Below are 18,965 nucleotides of genomic sequence, written 5' to 3'. Positions count from 1 at the left end.
TTTACCCCCTTTGCAACAACAGCATCCTTGATTTCCTTTTTCTTGGCTATGATTGAAGATATGGTTGTACGGGATTTGTTATACATCCTGACCAGTTCGCCCACACGTACGCCACTATCATATTGTTCAATGATGTTTTTCTTAAATTCAATCGTATTTCTCACCTTCTTTACCAAAGGCTTGGCACTATGAGCTTTCTTTGGAGCCATGGTAGCTTATTTAGCACTTAAATAACTTGCAAGCACTAAAATAAATGAAATATTATGAAATATTTCACTGGAGCACGTGAGGGGACCATTGCTCACTGGTAAACAATGGCACACTGGCTGGGAAGGAAAGGCTGAGGCGGCTCGAGGCCGCTCAGACCGTGTATACGCGTCTGGGACGAAGGACTATTAGCGAGTTACCGGACCATTTCCGAGCCAATATTTTGACGAAAAAACAGGACTATTTCCGAAATGGACGACTTTCAGGCCGGACGATTATTGAGGGACCACTGTACTGTAAAGCAGGGTCTGCCTGTATATGTAATTACTCTGTGATGGGGAACTTCCTCCTTTGTTCTTGGTGGATCAGTATTCTGTAATTCTAATTTATAGTTTTATTTAGCATAGTTAAAATGTTATGAAATCAGTATTTAATACTGATGTACTCTTAGGATGCTGAACAGGTCACCAGTATGTCAATCCATCCCAGTGGAGACTTTCTGGCTGTGGCAACTGAAGGGGTTGTAGTGAGGTTTTATGACATCAACTCTGGCCAGTGCTATGTATGCCCTTACCCTCGTGAGCACCACACTGGACCACTGACAGCTGTGCGCTATTCTGCTGATGCTAGAGTCTGTACCTCAGCTTCCAAAGATGGAGATATTAAGGTAAGCTTTTTTTTTACCATATTCATTCATCATCACTCTTGCTAACAGAGCATGGACATTACATTTCAGATGGCATTCAGAATGCAGGCATCACTTCCACCTCCAAAACTCCAATGAGGAGAGGCTGTATACAGCCTCTCCTCATTTAACGACAGAGTTCTGTTCCTAATACAGTGTCAGTAAACGAATTCGTCGTTAAATGAGGAGCATACTATAATGGTAGTGGGTTTATGTCAACCATCTTTGATATTGCTTTAATGTCGCCTTTGCACCATTTATAACATGTTTAGTATATTTTTATAGGTAGTAGGTTGGTAGACAGCAGCCACCCAGGGAGGTACTACCATTCTGCCAGGTAACTGTGAAACAGAAACTTGTAACTGTTTTACATGATGGTATGATTGCTGGTGTCTCTTTTCTGTCTCATAAACACGTGGGATAACAGGTACATCTTGCTACTTCTACTTACACTTAGGTCACACTACACAGGCAAGCACATGCGTGTGTATATATATACATACACACATCTAGGGTTTTTCTTTTCTTAATAGTTCTTGTTCTTGTTTTTTTTTCTCTCTCTCTATTGTCCATGGGGAAGTGGAAAAGAATCTTTCCTCTGTAAGCCATGCGCGTCGTATGAGGCGACTAAAATGCCGGGAGCAATGGGTTAGTAACCCCTTCTCCTGTACACATTTACTGAAAATCAAAAGAAGAAAAACTTTATAAAACTGGGATGCTTGAATGTGCGTGGATGTAGTGTGGATGATAAGAAAGAGATGATGTTATGAATGAAAAGGAGTTGGATGTCCTGGCCCTAAGCGAAACAAAGCTGAAGAGGGTAGGCGAGTTTCAGTGGAGAGAAATAAATGGGATTAAGTCAGGAGTAGCTGAGAGAGTTAGAGCTAAGGAATGGGTAGCAATAATGTTGAAGGACCAGTTATGGAAGGAGAAGAGGGAATATAAATGTGTAAATTAAAAGATTATGTGGATTAAAATAAGGGTCAGATGTGAAAAGTGGGTCACAATAAATGTGTATGCACCTGGAGAAGAGAGGAGTGTAGAGGAGAGGGAAAGAGATTTTGGGAGATGTTAAGCGAATGTATAGGAATCTTTGAATGAAGTGAGAGAGTAATTGTGGTAGGGGACCTAAATGCTAAAGTAGGAGAAACATTTAGAGAGGGTGTGGTAGGTAAGTTTGGGGTGCCAGGTGTAAATGATAATGGGAGCCCTTTGATTGAACTTTGTATAGAAAGGGGTTTAGTAATAAGTAATACTTATTTTAAGAAAAAGAGGATAAATAAATATACAAGATATGATGTAGGGCATAACGACAGTAGTTTGTTCGATTATGTATTGGTAGATAAAAGACTGTTGAGTAGACTTCAGGATGTACATGTTTATAGAGGGGCCACAGATATATCAGATCACTTTCTAGTTGTAGCTACAGTGGGAGTAAAAGGTAGATGGGATACAAGGAGAATAGAAGCAGCAAGTAAGAGAGAGGTGAAGGTGTATAAACTAAAAGAGGAGGCAGTTAGGGTAAGATATAAACAACTATTGGAGGATAGATGGGCTAATGAGAGCATAGGCAATGGGGTCAAAGATGTATGGGGTAGGTTTAAGAATGTAGTGTTAGAGTGTTCAGCAGAAGTTTGTGGTTACAGGAAAGTGGGTGCGGGAGGGAAGAAGAGTGATTGGTGGAATGATGATGTAAAGAGATTAGTAAGGGAGAAAAAGTTAGCATATGAGGGGTTTTTACAAAGTAGAAGGGATACAAGGAGGTAAGAGTATATGGAGAGAAAAAGAGAGGTTGAGAGAGTAGTGAAGCAATGTAAAAAGAGAGCAAATGAGAAAGTGGGTGAGATGTTATCAACAAATTTTGTTGAAAATAAGAAAAAGTTTTGGAGTGAGATTAATAAGTTGAGGAAGCCTAGGGAACAAATAGATTTGACAGTTAAAAATAGGAGAGGAGAATTATTAAATGAAGAGTTAGAGGTATCGGGAAGATGGAGGGAATATTTTGAGGAACTGTTAAATGTTGATGAAGATAGGGAAGCTGTGATTTCGTGTATAGGGCAAGGAGGAATAACATCTTGTTGGAGTGAGGAAGAGCCAGTTGTGAGTGTGGGGGTAGAATGAAAAGGGGTAAGGCAGTTGGGATTGATGGGATAAAGATAGAAATGTGTAAAGCAGGAGGGGATATAGTTTTGGAGTGGTTGGTGCTATTATTTAATAAATGTATGGAAGAGGGTAAGGTACCTAGAGATTGGCAGAGAGCATGCATAGTTCCTTTGTATAAATGCAAAGGGGATAAAGGAGAGTGCAAAAATTGTAAGGGAATAAGTCTTGAGTATACCTGGTAAAGTGTACGGTAGAGTTATTATTGAAAGAATTAAGAGTAAGACAGAGAGTAGGATAGCAGATGAACAAGGAGGCTTTAGGAAAGGTAGGGGGTGTGTAGACCAAGTGTTTACAGTGAAACATATAGGTGAACAGTATTTAGATAAGGGCATTTATGGATTTAGAAAAGGAATATGACAGGGTGGATATGGGGGCAATGTGGCAGATGTTGCAGGTGTATGGTATAGTAGGTAGGTTACTGAAAGCAGTGGAGAGTTTTTACGAGGATAGTGAGGCTCAGGTTAGAGTATGTAGAAGAGAGGGAGATTATTTCCCAGTAAAAGTAGGCCTTAGACAAGGATGTGTGATGTCACCTTGGTTGTTCAATATATTTATAGATGGGGTTGTAAGAGAAGTGAATGCTAGGGTCTTGGCAAGAGGTGTGGAGTTAGAAGATAAAGAATCGAACACAAAGCAGGGGTTGTCACAGTTGCTTTTTGCTGATGACACGGTGCTTTTGGGAGATTCTAAAGAGAAGTTGCAGAGGTTGGTGGATGAATTTGGTAGGGTATGTAAAAGAAGAAAATTAAAAGTGAATATAGGAAAGAGTAAGGTTATGAGGATAACAAAAAGACTAGGTGATGTAAGACTGGATATCAGATTGGAGGGAGAGAGTATGGAGGAGGTGAATGTATTCAGATATTTAGGAGTGGACGTGTCAGCAGATGGGTCTATGAAGGATGAAATGAATCACAGAATTGATGAGGGAAAGAGGGTGAATGGTGCACTTAGGAGTCCGTGATGACAAAGAACTTTGTCCATGGAAGCAAAAAGGAAAATGTATGAGAGTATAGTTGTACCAACACTCTTGTATGGGTGTGAAGCATGGGTGATGAATGTTGCAACGAGGAAAAGGCTGGAGGCAGTGGAGATGTCATGTCTGAGGGCAATGTGTGGTGTGAATATAATGCAGAGAATTCGTAGTTCGGAAATTAGGAGAAGGTGTGGGATTACCAAAACTATTATCCAGAGGGCTGAGGAGTTGTTGAGGTGGTTCGGACATGTAGAGAGAATGGAACAAAACAGAATGACTTCGAGAGTGTATAAATCTGTAGTGGAGAGAAGACAGGGTAGGGGTTGGCCTAGGAAGGGTTGGAGGGAGGGGGTTAAGGAGGTTTTGTGTGCGAGGGGCTTGGACTTCCAGCAGGCCTGCACGAGTGTATTTGATAGGAGTGAATGGAGACAAATGGTTTTTAATACTTGACGTGCTGTTGGAGTGTAAGCAAAGTAACATTTATGAAGGGATTCAAGGAAACTGGCAGGCCAGATGAGTCCTGGAGATGGAAAGTACAGTGTCTACACTCTGAAGGAGGGGTGTTAATACTGCAGTTTTATAACTGTAGTGTAAAGCTCTGGCAAGACAGTGATGGAGTGAATGATGATGAAAGTTTTTCTTTTTCGGGCCACCCTGCCTTGGTGGGAATCGGCCGATGTGTTAATAATAAAAAAAATAGTAGTATATTTTTAAATGTTTATACAGTAGTGTACTGTATATTGTAATAAACAGAATAGATGAAATCAGCTCTGATATACATTATTTAGGTATGCATACTGGTCAGAGAGCCCGTCATAAGTCCAAGTCATCGGAAAACAAGTACGTCACTAAGTAAGGAGAAGCTGTATATACATTTACCTCATGTGTGCCCCCTTCCTCCACTCAAGCATTCAGCCTTTCATTAAAAAACTATTAGCATAAGGATAGAAGAGCACTGCAGGTCCAGCTCAAACCTAACTATTTCAACTTGTACATTTATCTAATCTTATATATCCGCTGAATTTATCGTTTCTGCCCACCAGTCCATCCTGCTTTCTTATCAGGTTGGATAATCAAGTCTTAAATTTATTCAGAGGTAATAATAGTATGCTAGATTCTAGTGAGTGGAGGTAAGTGGCCTTTGGAATTTGATATATTGGAGTGTTAAGCTTATCAGAAGTGGGAAGTACAATGCCTGCATTTTAAAAGTGGTATGGGGATATTGCAGTTCAACGTCGTCATTGACCTGTGATGTCTTTGCCCCTCTGCAAAGTTTAGAGAGCCTGTAATGGTAAATATGTTTTCAGTGGGGTAAAATATTAAAAATTACAGGTGGCTGGAATACAGTACAGTATTTCTGTGCATATCAGATGACTTTAATGTTTCAGCTTCATATGTAGGTTTAATAGCATGTGTTCTAACAGGTATGGGATGGAGTGTCAGGACGCTGTGTTCAGACATTTCCTAAATGTCATGATGGTGCTGAGGTCTGCTCTGTTCTCTTCTCTCGTAATGGAAAGGTAAGTCAATACAGTACTTTATATAGTTCTGCATATTTTGTTGCCACACTCTTATTAGCACAGGTAAGCCATTCATCAGTAATCTCTGATTACCTGTGGATAAAGAGAGAGTAATATTTAACATTTTCAGAGATTAATTCTCTTATTTATATGCATATACATGCTGGACTTGAGTCCCTGAGGTGGGAAGTACAATGCCTGCCCTTTAAAGGAGGGGTTTGGGATATTTACTGTTTGGAATGACATCTGACCTGTCATATTTGCATGCCTCTTCAAAGACAGTGATTATATGTGAATGATGGTGGAAGTACTGAGTGATGGTGAAAGTGTTTCTTCTTTTGGGCCACCCTGCCTCTGTTAGAGGTGACTGATGTGTTAAAAAAAAAAAATGCATCTCAGACTTAGTTAGGTCAGCAGTATTTTGGTTTATATAATAGAACTGTGTAACCTCTTACCAATTTCAAACAAAACTACTTGTTAGCTAAATTTTTGCTTTATAGGTGTATTATAAGATAAAATTTTCTCTATTGGCTTTGTACAGTGTTTTTGAAGTGGTGTTTGTCAATGAGATACCACAGTTTGCATCAGTACTTGTACACCAGCAGAAAAAAAACCATACCCCGGCCGGGATTGAACCCGCGGTCAGAGAGTCTCATTACGATTTCGTGAGTCACACCAGCAGAAGACAGCAGAAGTGGATGAGGTGCAAGAAACTAAGACCTCCAATAGCAAGAACAAATAATTATTGTCACTGTAGTTGCAGAAATTGAACAAATTCCTAAGCAGTCAATGTATCACCTTTCAACAGAAACTAGTGTTAGCACATTTTGTGTTAATACATAAACCACTGAACTCTTCATCTGCTTACATTAAAAATTGCCAGAATATTGAATATGTTCTTAAAAATTGTCAAATTTTTGTTATTGGTTTCATGAATTGCTTGTCAACCCTTTCAGGGTCCATCCCATAGATCTATGGCGTAGATCTATTGTCCAAACAATAGATCTACGCCATGAGCTCAGCTCACTCAGACAACCTGTGAGCAGTAAATTTGGGCCTAGATATGAGAGAATACCTCTGTGTGGTAAGTGTGCACCACATAAAGCAAAACCTGCAGCACGCTGTGCATAACGAGAGAAAAAAACTGCGACCATAATTTTGGATTAAAACGGCTTTTTTTTTTTTTTTTTGTATGTTTTTTACAGTTGTATTTGCAATTTCTTGGTCTCATTTGATAGAATGAAAGATTCTTTACAGAAATAGAGATGATTTTGATTGGTTTTTTTACTGAAAATGGCTTGAAACTGAGCTCAAAGTAGCAGAAATGTTCATTTCTTGCCGATGTTCAAGAGTAAACAAATGTAGTTACGAGTCTAATACACATTAGCTGGTGGGTCTGATATACGTTAACGAATGTGCTGATATTATTTATACAATTATTACAACATTACGTAACAGTAAATCTATTTTTTGATGTGAATAGAAATTAATTATGTGAATAAAAAATAAAAATGGAATTCATTTGTAAAGCCTGAAAACGTAACTAATGAACAGATGAAATGTTAGTTTAGTGCCAGGAATGCCTGCATTGTTTATTCTGGATCCTATTTTGAAATTGGAATGTTTTGAACTTTGTGTCAAATTGGCCCAATTACCAATTTCCGATCACTTTATTGGGTACATAATTGAAACAGTTGACTGGGTGATTTCTTGTGCTCAATCGATAAAATGGATGTAATACTAGCAAAATAGCTAAGAATTTGGTCGACTGGAATAATGTAATTAGCCTAAAATGGGAGTCAAAGTCAGCAAAATTGCCAATGCGTAAATATTACTGACGCATCAAAATTCGCGAGAGCGTAATTTCATCAGTTTTCCATAAAATTTCGTACTTTTTGCTTTATTACCTTCAGAAAAAGATTCTCTACCATTTCATAACAATTTTTTTTTTTTTTTTTTTTTTTTTTTCAAAAATTCTTGGACTCTGGCTGTCACTCTGGGATTTGGCTTCTGGACCCTGAAAGGGTTAATGATATTAATGAAAAATAAAGTTGTTTATGATATTACTGGGCTAAGGAAAATCCTGAAGACTTACAATAAAAAAAAGGCTGCATCTTGAAAGTCGCTTAAGGTGTGCTATTGGTGCATGTTGCATCATTGAATCACATTGTTTCAAAGAGAATAGCTTTATCCAGTGCTCTGATATGCTCACTTTTGTCTACACTCTCTAATCTGACAATTCCATATATAAACTTCACATCTTGTGATGTGCTATTTAAAGTGATAATGTTGAAATAGGTAAAAAAAAAAAAAAGTGATACATGGCCACAACCCAAAATCTAGGAGTTGCCTACAGGTCACAAGCTGTTGACCACTAATCTAGGTAATCTACTAGCTGTGTTCTTTTGATTGTCTCCATTTCTTTAAGGGGCATACAAGTGTTGCTTTTTTTGGATTTGATATGTTGGAGTGTTAGCAAGGTATCAACCATGAAAATATTTGGAGCAACCTTGAGTTCTGGAGGTGAGAAATACAGTATCTGTTCTCTGAAGTACAGGGAGGAATGATGCATTTTGATGGATCTTTTGATGTATGGTGTCTGTGTACTTCTAAAAAACAGCTTAAGAATAAAAATCAACAAATATTTTTCCTCTGCCTTGATGGAAAAGGACTAATTTGGTTTGAAAAAACATTGAGGTATAATTGTCTATAGTCAAGACCATACTGCTTGTCCACTTTTCTGAATACTGTGTTAATATAGTAATCTATGTTGGTGTAGTGAGTACCTATAGCCTGTCACTGTATAATAATTAAAAAAAAATTAAACCATTTTAAAATGAAATGCTATATTTACTAAAAGTTTTTTTTTGAAATGTACATAGGATATTAAATTTTAAATGAGTTATATGATGAGCACCTAAGATACATGCTGTTGCTTTGTTTTAATAACTAGTTTTTTTTTTTTTTAGTACATCCTCTCTTCGGGCTTGGACAGTGTTGTGAAGTTATGGGAGCTCTCAACGGGACGCTGTCTTATAGCCTACACTGGTGCTGGATCAGTGGGTGAGCAGATGAATGACATAAAGATCTTTGTTGCAAGTTTTTTCTGTAATACCTTTGCTATACCTTTGATGAGTTCCAAGAGTGTTTCTACTTCTGGAGCCCAGCCATGGGCCAAGCTAATTTTATATTTCCATAAATTAACCATATTCTTCATATGAAAATTGGATTATATTTGAAAGTAAAGCAGATGTAATGTTTGTGCATTGATACAGAGGGAAAAAATTTGAGTCAATTATGTTATATAATGATACTGTATCGATTTTTAGATGATTTTTTTCAGTTTCTTTTAATAATCATTGTAAAGAAATTGAGAGTGAATATTGGTGAATGTCTTTTCTTTTTTGGGTCATCCTGCCTGGCAGGAGATGGCCATTGTATTAAAAAAAATCTACTAATTTTTGGAGTATGACAAAGAAAACAAATTTAGAAAACAAAAACTAAAATTCTCTTTTAATCCTTGCTATGGGATCCTTCTGCAAATATACTTGTGTGAGGTATGCATAAATACTAAGGTATTTTACTGACATGATTGAGGATAAGACACAGGTGTAGACCAAGCTTTTATTGTGTCAATGTTTTGCCCTATATTGGGCTTTATTGAGTCAGTTGACTTTATAACTCTACACAATAAGGATTCAAGAACTGGGATAAAAATATATAGCTTTATTATTATTATTATTATTATTATTATTATTACACAAATAACCCGCACATAAAAGAGAGAAGCTTACGACGACGTTTCGGTCCAACTTGGACCATTGACAAAGTTACACTAACAGAGGTGGAGCAGGACGGCTATATATAGGCAGGAAGAGGTGGAGGTAGTAGTAGTAGTAGTAGTAGTAGTACAAGAATTGTGTATAATACCGATAAGATGAAATTAAGACACATGCACAACACCCGGGCATCCCCACCCGGGCATCTTTCAACGCACCAGCCATATCCCACTGAGATGGGGTGGCCCAAAAGGAAAAACGAAAGTTCTATTGTATCAAGGCAGGTGAAATTGCTGACCTAGAAAATGTACAGAGAACCTTCATGGCGCGCATAACAGAGATAAAACACCTCAATTACTGGGAGCGCTTGAAGTTCCCGAACCTGTACAGTGGACCCCCGCATACCGCTGGCATCACATAACGTTAAATCCGCATACCGATACATTTTATCACTAAGATTTTGCCTCGCATACCGCTAAAAAACCCGCTCAACGCTATTCGTCCGAGACACGTCTATGTGAGGCCTGAGCCAGCCTCACATGTTCCGCCGGTGGCATTGTTTACAAGCCAGCCTCCGCGGTAACATCCAAGCATACAATCGGAACATTTCGTATTATTACAGCGTTTTTGGTGATTTTATCTGCAAAATAAGTGACCATGGGCCCCAAGAAAGCTTCTAGTGCCAACCCTGTGGTAAAAAGGGTGAGAAATATTATCGAAATACTTTGGTACCATGGTCAACTGCTGATGCTGCTGCTGCTGTACCACTGTCAGCTGCTGCTGCTGCTGCTGCTGCTGTAGTACCGTCTGCTGCTGCTGTAGCACCGTCTGCTGCTGCTGTAGCACTGTCAGCTGCTGCTGTAGCACTGTCAGCTGCTGCTGCTGTAGCACTGTCAGCTGCTGCTGCTGCTGCTGTAGCACTGTCAGCTGCTGCTGCTGCTGCTGCACTGTCAGCTGCTGCTGCTGCTGCTGTAGCACTGTCAGCTGTTGCTGTAGCACCGTCAGCTGCTGCTGCTGCTGTAGCACCGTCAGCTGCTGCTGCTGCTGTACCACCGTCAGCTGCTGCTGCTGCTGCTGTAGTACCGTCTGCTGCTGCTGTAGTACCGTCTGCTGCTGCTGTAGCACTGTCAGCTGCTGCTGTAGCACTGTCAGCTGCTGCTGTAGCACTGTCAGCTGCTGCTGCTGTAGCACTGTCAGCTGCTGCTGCTGCTGCTGCTGCTGCTGCTGCTGCTGCTGCTGCTGCTGCTGCTGCTGCTGCTGCTGCTGTAGCACCGTTGTTGGTGTGGCTTATTGAGAATACCAAGAAACAATTAACCCCAGAGGGTTAGCCACCCAGGATAACCCAAAAAAGTCAGTGTCACTGAAGACTGTCTAACTTATTTCCATTGGGGTCCTTAATCTTGTCTCCCAGGATGCAACCCACACCAGTCGACTAACACCCAGGTGAACAGGGAAAAATGCCTGGAACTAGTGCTCATATTGGTGAATTTAAAGCCAGCAAAGGTTGGTTTGAGAGATTTAAGAATCGTAGTGGCATACACAGTGTGATAAGGCCTGTTCTGGAAGAAAATGCCAAACAGGACCTACAGTACTCAGGAGGAAAAGGCACTCCCAGGACACAGTGTCTCATCAGTCATTGCTGCATCTTCAATAAAGGTAAGTGTCATTTATTCTTCATTTAGTAGAGTAGTACATGCACAATATATATTGTGCATGTACTACTCTACTATTGTGCATGTATCCTTCTCTTTGTGTGTAGGAAAATGTATATTTCATGTGGTAAAATTTTTTTTTTCGTACTTTCGGGTGTCTTGCTCGGATTAATTTGATATCCATTATTTCTTATGGGAAAAATTCGTTGGCATAACGATAATTTCGCATAACAATGAGCTCTCAGGAACGGATTAATATCATTATGCGGGGGTCCACTGTATTCCCTGGAACGCAGGCGGGAGAGATACATGATTATATACACCTGGAAAGTCCTAGAGGGACTAGTACCGAACTTGCACGTGAAAATCACTCACAATGAAAGCAAAAGACTTGGCAGACGATGCAACATCCCCCCAATGAAAAGCAGGGGTGTCACTAGCACGTTAAGAGACAATACAATAAGTGTCAGGGGCCTGGGACTGTTCAACTCCCTCCCAGCATACATAAGGGGGATTACCAATAGACCCCTGGCAGTCTTCAAGCTGGCACTGGACAAGCACCTAAAGTCGGTACCTGACCAGCCGGGCTGTGGCTCGTACATTGGATTGCGTGCAGCCAGCAGTAACAGCCTGGTTAATCAGGCTCTGATCCACCAGGAGGCCTGGTCACAGACTGGGCCGCGGGGACGTTGACCCCCGGAACTCTCTCCAGGTAAACTCCAGGTACCTGCCTCACGCAGCGCATTTCAAACGTACTGCCCAAGCACAAGCAGGAGACCACCAAGGTATGCACTTCTGAAAATACCTGCCCTAGGTTTGGGGTATAGAATGAGAAGCTGTGGTTAAAACTGAGGTTGAGAAGAAGTGTAAAAGCTCATCAGTGCAGGACAAAGAAGGAGCCTCACTAGAAGCAATTAGTTGCGAGTAAAGGTCCCAATTTGCTTGATGAAATTGCCAGCGTGGGCTACGAAGAGGTGGTGAATATGAAGGAAAAGTAAGAATGATTGGAAAATGATCGCTGTCATGTAAGTCCGGGAGAACAGACCAGGTGAAGTCTAGTGCACTGGAGGAAGAGCAGACCGAGAGATCAATGCCAGAGAAAGTATGAGTATGAGGATCAAAATAGGTGGGAGTACCCATATTTAAAACATGGAGGGAGTGAGAAGCGAGAAAAGCCTCCAACTGAATGCCACGGAAGTCACAGTGAGACTTCCCCAGAGGAAATGATGAGCGGTAAGGACGAAACAAGGCAGGCAACATCCAGGATAGATAATGCCCGAGAAGGAGAGAGATACAAAGAACAGATTGTATACCACTTATGCAAGTGGATACGGGCTGCAGTGTAATGCAGCGAAGTACGAACAAATAGATGATGGTATGGAATATCAGTGCGTAGAAGAAGGGCACTTTCATTCAAGGTCCCATCAGAAAGAGGATCCAAAGAATACAATAAATTATAGCCTGAGATGGGATAGATAACAGCGAAGTGTAATTTTGGTTCTTGTAAGTAAACACCAACAGGGGAAAACTGGGAGAGCAACATCTGAAGCTCACCCTGATTACCCCTGAGGCCCCGGATATTCCGCTAAATAAACCATGACTGGCAACGAGAAAGATACCAGAAATCCACAGGTAAGGGTACCTACGGACTGGAGGGGTTAGAATTCAATGATGTTGCATGCGAGACAATATTGAAGATGGAAGGAGGAGGGTGAGTAAAGATTGGGAAAGCAGTGGACTGTACCAAAGTAGGGGGGATGAAAGGGTGGAGGGAACTGGAGAAGAGTGTGGGAGGGGACAGAAGAGGCAGAAACCTGGGAGGGAGCAGAAGAGGAAGAAACTTCAGAGGGGACAGGGGAGGAAGGCACAGTATGAGGAGGAGGGGGGTGAACCTCCACACTTGTAACAGAGCCAGTGAGAGGGGAAGAACCAGGTACAGAGACTGGAAAGGTAAAATGTGGAGATGGAAGAAGGGAAGGAGAGGTTAAAGGAGATTTGAGCAATGGGAATTTTTTTAACCTCTGAGAAGTAGAGGGGTGATTGGGAGGAGGTGTCGTACGAGGTCTTATCGGTACCGGGACTTGTGAGGGAGAACATGAAGAAGTGAGAACAGACTGACGTGTTGAAGTAGGGACTTCTAAGTCCAGGACAGCGAAAGAATTAGCAACAGGAGTGACTATGGAAGGGGTAACCACAGAAGAGGCTGCAAAAGATGGGACTCCAGAGTTGGGGGGATGTTTAGAAACACGAGAATAAGAAAGACAGGGTAGTCTCCCTTGGAGGTGTAGATGAGAAACTGCCATAGCATAGGGGAAACCTTGTGCCTTTTTGAGGTAATGGATTTTTCGCTCATTTAAGTAGACTTGGCAGTGGCGAGAATAAGAAGGATGAACCTCATGACAATTAAGGCAAGAGGGAGGTCGACTACAAGATGTATTAGAATGGTCATCGGCACCACAGACTGGGCATTCAGCTATAGATCTGCAATATTTTGCTGGGTGACCAAATTGCCAGCAATTTCTACACTGTTGCAGTGTAGGGATCACCTTTCGAACTTCTAAACGATGTCCTGCTACATAAACAGAGGATGGGAGTTCACGGCTGTCGAATGTTAATCGAGCTGCATTGCAAGGGTATTGTCTCCGCCCGTAGGCAGGGAGGACATAAGTGTCTACTTTGAGGATTGGGAGATCTTGAAGTTCCAGCTGTTCAAGAATGTCATCGCCACATGTCTGGAAATTCTGTTGGACTAGGGTATGGGACAGAATGACAGTACCACTACAAGAATTGAGGGAATGATGTTTTTCGATAGTGACAGGAATAGTATCGATATGTGAAAGAAGAGAAAGATCATGAGCTTGGGTAGCATTCTGGACAGTGATGATGCATGTACCACTTTTGAGAGCATAAAAGGATATATCTCTGCCAACATGGCATAGGAGCGCCTTGCCAATACTGTGGCTGGAAAGATAGGCAATAGAGGAAGCCAGTCGTAAAGTAAAGAATTTAGTCCATCGTGCATTCCGAAACTGAGCGTGGAAAAGGAGTGCATGACGTGTCAGTCTTGTCTGGCAATTGTCGTTGGCATTTAGGAGTGGGACTGGAGTTGGTCCGACGTTGGACGGGCTGGCGATATGAAAATTGCCGCACCGTAGAGGGAGAGGCCGGAAGCATAGTCAAAGGAGAGCGGAGGTCAAACAAATCGAAGGAGTCAGTCGAAACCCCGGTACCTGAAGCGGGTGATGAAACAGCACCAGCAAGAGGTACAGGGGCATTAGAAGTGTCCAAAGAGTGGTCATAAAAATAAAAATAAAAAAAAGAATAAAAAAAGTGGGGAACGAGGAGGAATAGCTCCTAGGAGGAATGAAAGGGTTGTAAATCTCCCTCCATGCCCAAGAGGACCTCAGCACCACCAGTAGTGCAGATGCAGCATGGAATTCGTGCCATATCCTACCCTTCATGCCAGCAAACCAGCAATCCGGGATATCAACCTCACATCCGCCGAGCCAACTCGGTGGACAAAAGAGAGGGGGGCCAGATACCTGCCACAAAGCATACCTCCTTTGGCCACCACCCCTAGAATCTGAAAGGCAGCCTCCAGAGATATACCCGTCACCCGAAAGACACCCAAAACCACCCCCCGGGAGACCGGAGAGGGATTGGACATCCCCAGGCGATCCAGATTCCACAGCAAACTACACCACCGCCAAGAACCTCAACAGAATGGGATGGACTACGGCACCCTTCCCCCTACCTAGGAACTAGATTGCCTGTGGGAATAATCTCAATGGCCGAAAAAAGATAAAGGGAATAGGGGAGGGGTAGGGAGGAGGAGGAGGAGGAGGAAAGGGAAAAAGGGAGGATGGGATAGGGTAGGGGGGCAATTAGGCTCAGTCTGATGAAGGAGACCAAAAGGTCTAATTCCTCAGACTAAGAGCCTCTTCACCACGACAAGGAGGCTCCCTTGAAGTGGTATCCAGCTTTAGTATACAGCACTTTTATTATTCAAATTGTAGGTTTTCTTTGTAATTTATAAATCTTTCTTTCATTCAACACACCGGCTGTATCCCACCAAGGCAGGGTGGCCCAAAAAGAAAAACGAAAGTTTCTCTTAAATTTAGTAATTTATACGGGAGAAGGGGTTATTAGCCCCTTGCTCCCGGCATTTTAGTCGCCTCTTACAACACGCATGGCTTACGGAGGAAGAATTCAGGCACTTCCCCATGGAGATAAGAGGAAATAAACAAGAACAAGAACTAGAAAGAAAATAGAATACCCAGAGGGGTGTGTATATATATGCTTGTATATGTATGTGTAGTGTGACCTAAGTGCAAGTAGAAGTAGCAAGACATACATGAAATCTTGCATGTTTATGAGACAGACAAAAGACACCAGCAATCCTACCATCATGTAAAACAATTACAGGTTTTCGTTGTACACTCACTTGGCAGGATGGTAGTACCTCCCTGGGCACTTGCTGTTTACCAACCTACTACCTAGGTAATTTATAAATATGATACAAAATTACACTTTTTGATAATTGATTTGATTGCTGTTGTGTTTACAGATATTGTGTATTGACAGTAAATTTTATAAGGAAACACACTTGGAATATCTCACTACATTTTTCACATGCAAAATGTATGTAAGAAAATGGTTAGATGAGTGGGATGTAGAGTGCCTGCACTCTGAAGGATGGGTGGGGTGTACAATACCTGTATTCTGAAGAGGGGTGGGGACGTTGTAATTTGGAGGGTCATTTGAATTGTGAAGCTTGTGCACTTCTGACAAGATAGCTATTGAATGAGTGACGGTGAATGTATTTTCTTGTGTTTTGGCTCATCATTTCTAGGCAGATGTCCAGTGTGTGAAAATAGGCCTTAACAAATTAAAACAACAAAAACAATTTAAGACTACAAGTCAAGAAATAAGTTTGAAAAATAGAATGATTCCCTATTGTAGTGTTTTAAATTGATGTTATAATTCCATATTTTTGAGTAATTGTTTCCCTTCAAGGGAGGTTCCTTGATGCTGATGAGCGGCTCTTGTTCTAAGGAATTGAATCTGTGCTCTAATTCTCTGAAATGAGTCGCAATGCTTTCCATTTCCCTTCATATGCTGCATAACCCCTATGGGTTTAGTACTTCCCCATGAATGTGGGTTTAGTACTTCCCTATGAATGTAATGATAATAATTGAGCAATTGTCTTGATGAAAGCTTTAATTAATTGTTTGAATGTTGAATGCAGAATGTGGGCAGATCTGAGAGAAGGACTCGTCTTCTGATGGTGTCGTGATCTAAAGAAATGGAGCTCATTAGTCCCTGCATTTCTTTGCACCCAACCTCAATATTTCTCACCTTCCCTGTCATTAGTTCTCATGCCACTGGGTAGTAGTCACCTATATGCCTGTCCCGCTTTTTTGTGAAACTCTATAGCAATTTTTAGGCCCTTTTCTATTCCTGAGTTTCCAGGTTTATACATGATTATAGTACTTCCTCCAAAATGCCAAAACAAACCACAGTAAACCCTGAATTTAATGTACCGTACTCTGGAAATTTAGGATAAAATCGGCTGGTTGGAAATAATGGCCAAAGTCTTCTGGTTACAATCACAGCAAAACAATCTCATTTCTAGCCACCATGGCATATTATGTTGTTAACTTGAGGGTTTACTGTGCAGGGTTTTCTGTCCTTTCGAATGGAAACACGAATTGAAGTACAGGGATTCTTACACATTAAGATTCAGATGCTTATTTGAAATGAAAGTATGCACATTAAACCCTTGAAGATGAAATGGATTCTACAGAAATATTAATAAAAATATCTAAGTTGCAATTAAGTTTTCTTTATTGGAAACAGATAAGAAACAGAATAGACTCATCATTCTGCTTAGTTTGCAATAAAATCCTGCCCTGAACCAATTGTTTATAAGCTGTGAAACCTTTTTTGAGCTGGTAAATTTTGTATGTACATCTCCAAGGATGATTTAAATATTCATTATTTTATATGTCTCTAATAAAAGTTGCCCTCTTGTGCTTGTTTGAAAAGATGTCAGCACTCAGGTCCTTAACTTATCCTGGTATTCACGGTTATTTAGTTTTGAGGCAGTTTTTGTCGCATACAGAGAACTTTGCCAGTGATGATTACTATGCTTGAATACCATTGTCACAGTAAGGAGTCACAAAGGATTTATAATGTGTGGTTACAGCGTTTTTTTTTTTTTTTGCTCCTTCATTGGCACAAATAATCATTCACAGTTTTTATGGTTATTTCTACTGGTGCAGCTGGAAAAAAAAGGATTTGTGTTTAGGTTGTTAACTATTTTCACAATAACAAAGTAATATTATGAAAGTGTCAGTGAGATGTACACTTGGAAAATCCTAGAGAGACTAGTACCAAACTTGCACACGAAAATCACTTCCTACGAAAGCAAAAGGCTCGGCAGACAGTGCAACATCCCCCCAATGAAAAGCAGGGGTGCCACTAGCATGATAAGAGACACCACAGTAAGTGTCAGGGGCCCAAGACTGTTCAACTGCCTCCCAGCATACATCAGGGGGATTACCAATAGACCCCTGGCTGTCTTCAAGCAAGCACTGGACAGGCACCTAAAGTCAGTACAGGAAGGCCCCACTTATACGGCGGGTTAGGTTCCAGGCTACCGCCGTAAAGCGGAAATCGCCGTAAAGTGGAACACCCTTTTTTTCCACTTATAAATGCATACAAACACTAGATAACAAGTTTACACTAACATATATTAAGTTAGCAATAGAACCAGGCATCAAAAAACAATAAAAAGGTACAATACACACATAGTGCACTCATTACTTACCTTAAAATATTTATAGTCTTAATCTAGGGTGAGACAAGTAGTATTTATTGTAAGAAATCAAGTGTGGTATGTATTGTAATAGCCTCACCAGGCCACCCCACCCACACATACTATTCTATGATATTTAAGCATCCCAGAGCGATAAAATGTATATACAGTTCACTCATTACTTACCTTAAAATATTTGTAGTCTTAATGTAGGGTCAGGAGTAAGTAAATGAGATAAAACGAATAAATGAGAGAGAGAAAGAATGAATACATGAGAGGGGGCAGGCGCAGTTATGTAAACAAACCAGGCGAAGGTAAGTTTTGTAAACAAACGAAGTGTACACGTCTGGTTTGTGTACAAGTTACATTGTGTACAGGTTGTCTCTACATTGATACGGTAGAATTAATAAAGAAGAACACTCCCATTCTCATGTAACATCATTTTGAGAAGAAATGAAGCTCTGAGTGAAGGCAATGGAAATAAGTCACACTGACTTTTTTGGGTTATCCTAGGTTCTCTACACGTATGTTGTTATGTATGATAATCTATGTAACTGTATTTGTGTATACCTGAATAAACTTACTTACATACATACGAAAGGAATAATTTTCTACAGTTACCCCCAGTAACACATTTACTCTTATGTTAGATTAGAGAAAATGTTATTCTTGGCGTCACTTGTACAAGTTATGTGGCTCCCACATCTTATATTTATGTTTATTTATTCTATTGTGGGGTGTATTTATCTTATTTATATGTTATGCATCGTGTTTATTATATAATTTTGAAAAAAATATCATGGATGGATTAATGAAAATGTGTATATTACCGTAATATACGACATTTAATGAGACTCCGTGACTATTGTTATTATGGCGTCACTTGTGGAAGTCGTCTGCTACCAGAGATCACATTTATGTTTATTTATTCTACTGTGGGGTGTATTTATCTTATTTATATGTTATGTATAGTGTTTATTATATAATTTTGAAAAAAATATCATGGCTGGATTAATGAAAATGTGTATATTAACGTAATATACGACATTTAATGAGACTCAGTATTGTTATTATCACCACTTGTGGAAGTCGTCTGCTACACAGCTCACATTTATGTTTATTTATTCTACTGTGGGGTGTATTTACCTTATTTATATGTTATGCAT

General features: G+C 40.5%; 1 protein-coding gene across 1 annotated transcript in view; it reads left to right on the top strand.

Moving 5' to 3' along the window:
- CstF50 (cleavage stimulation factor subunit 1 Cst50) overlaps nt 1–18,965 on the top strand; it is a 32,810-nt gene that overhangs the window by 8,962 nt on the left and 4,883 nt on the right. Inside the window, exons 5-7 of the mRNA XM_053778233.2 lie at nt 659–874; nt 5,453–5,548; nt 8,518–8,611. Of these exons, the coding sequence (XP_053634208.2) occupies nt 659–874; nt 5,453–5,548; nt 8,518–8,611 (406 nt within the window). The remainder of the gene's footprint in view (nt 1–658; nt 875–5,452; nt 5,549–8,517; nt 8,612–18,965) is intronic.

The sequence above is a fragment of the Cherax quadricarinatus genome, chromosome 22 (genome assembly GCF_038502225.1).
Source record: "Cherax quadricarinatus isolate ZL_2023a chromosome 22, ASM3850222v1, whole genome shotgun sequence".
Taxonomy (NCBI): domain Eukaryota; kingdom Metazoa; phylum Arthropoda; class Malacostraca; order Decapoda; family Parastacidae; genus Cherax; species Cherax quadricarinatus.
The sequence above is the reverse complement of the archived record's forward strand: the minus strand, read 5'-3'. Positions and strand labels throughout refer to the sequence as shown.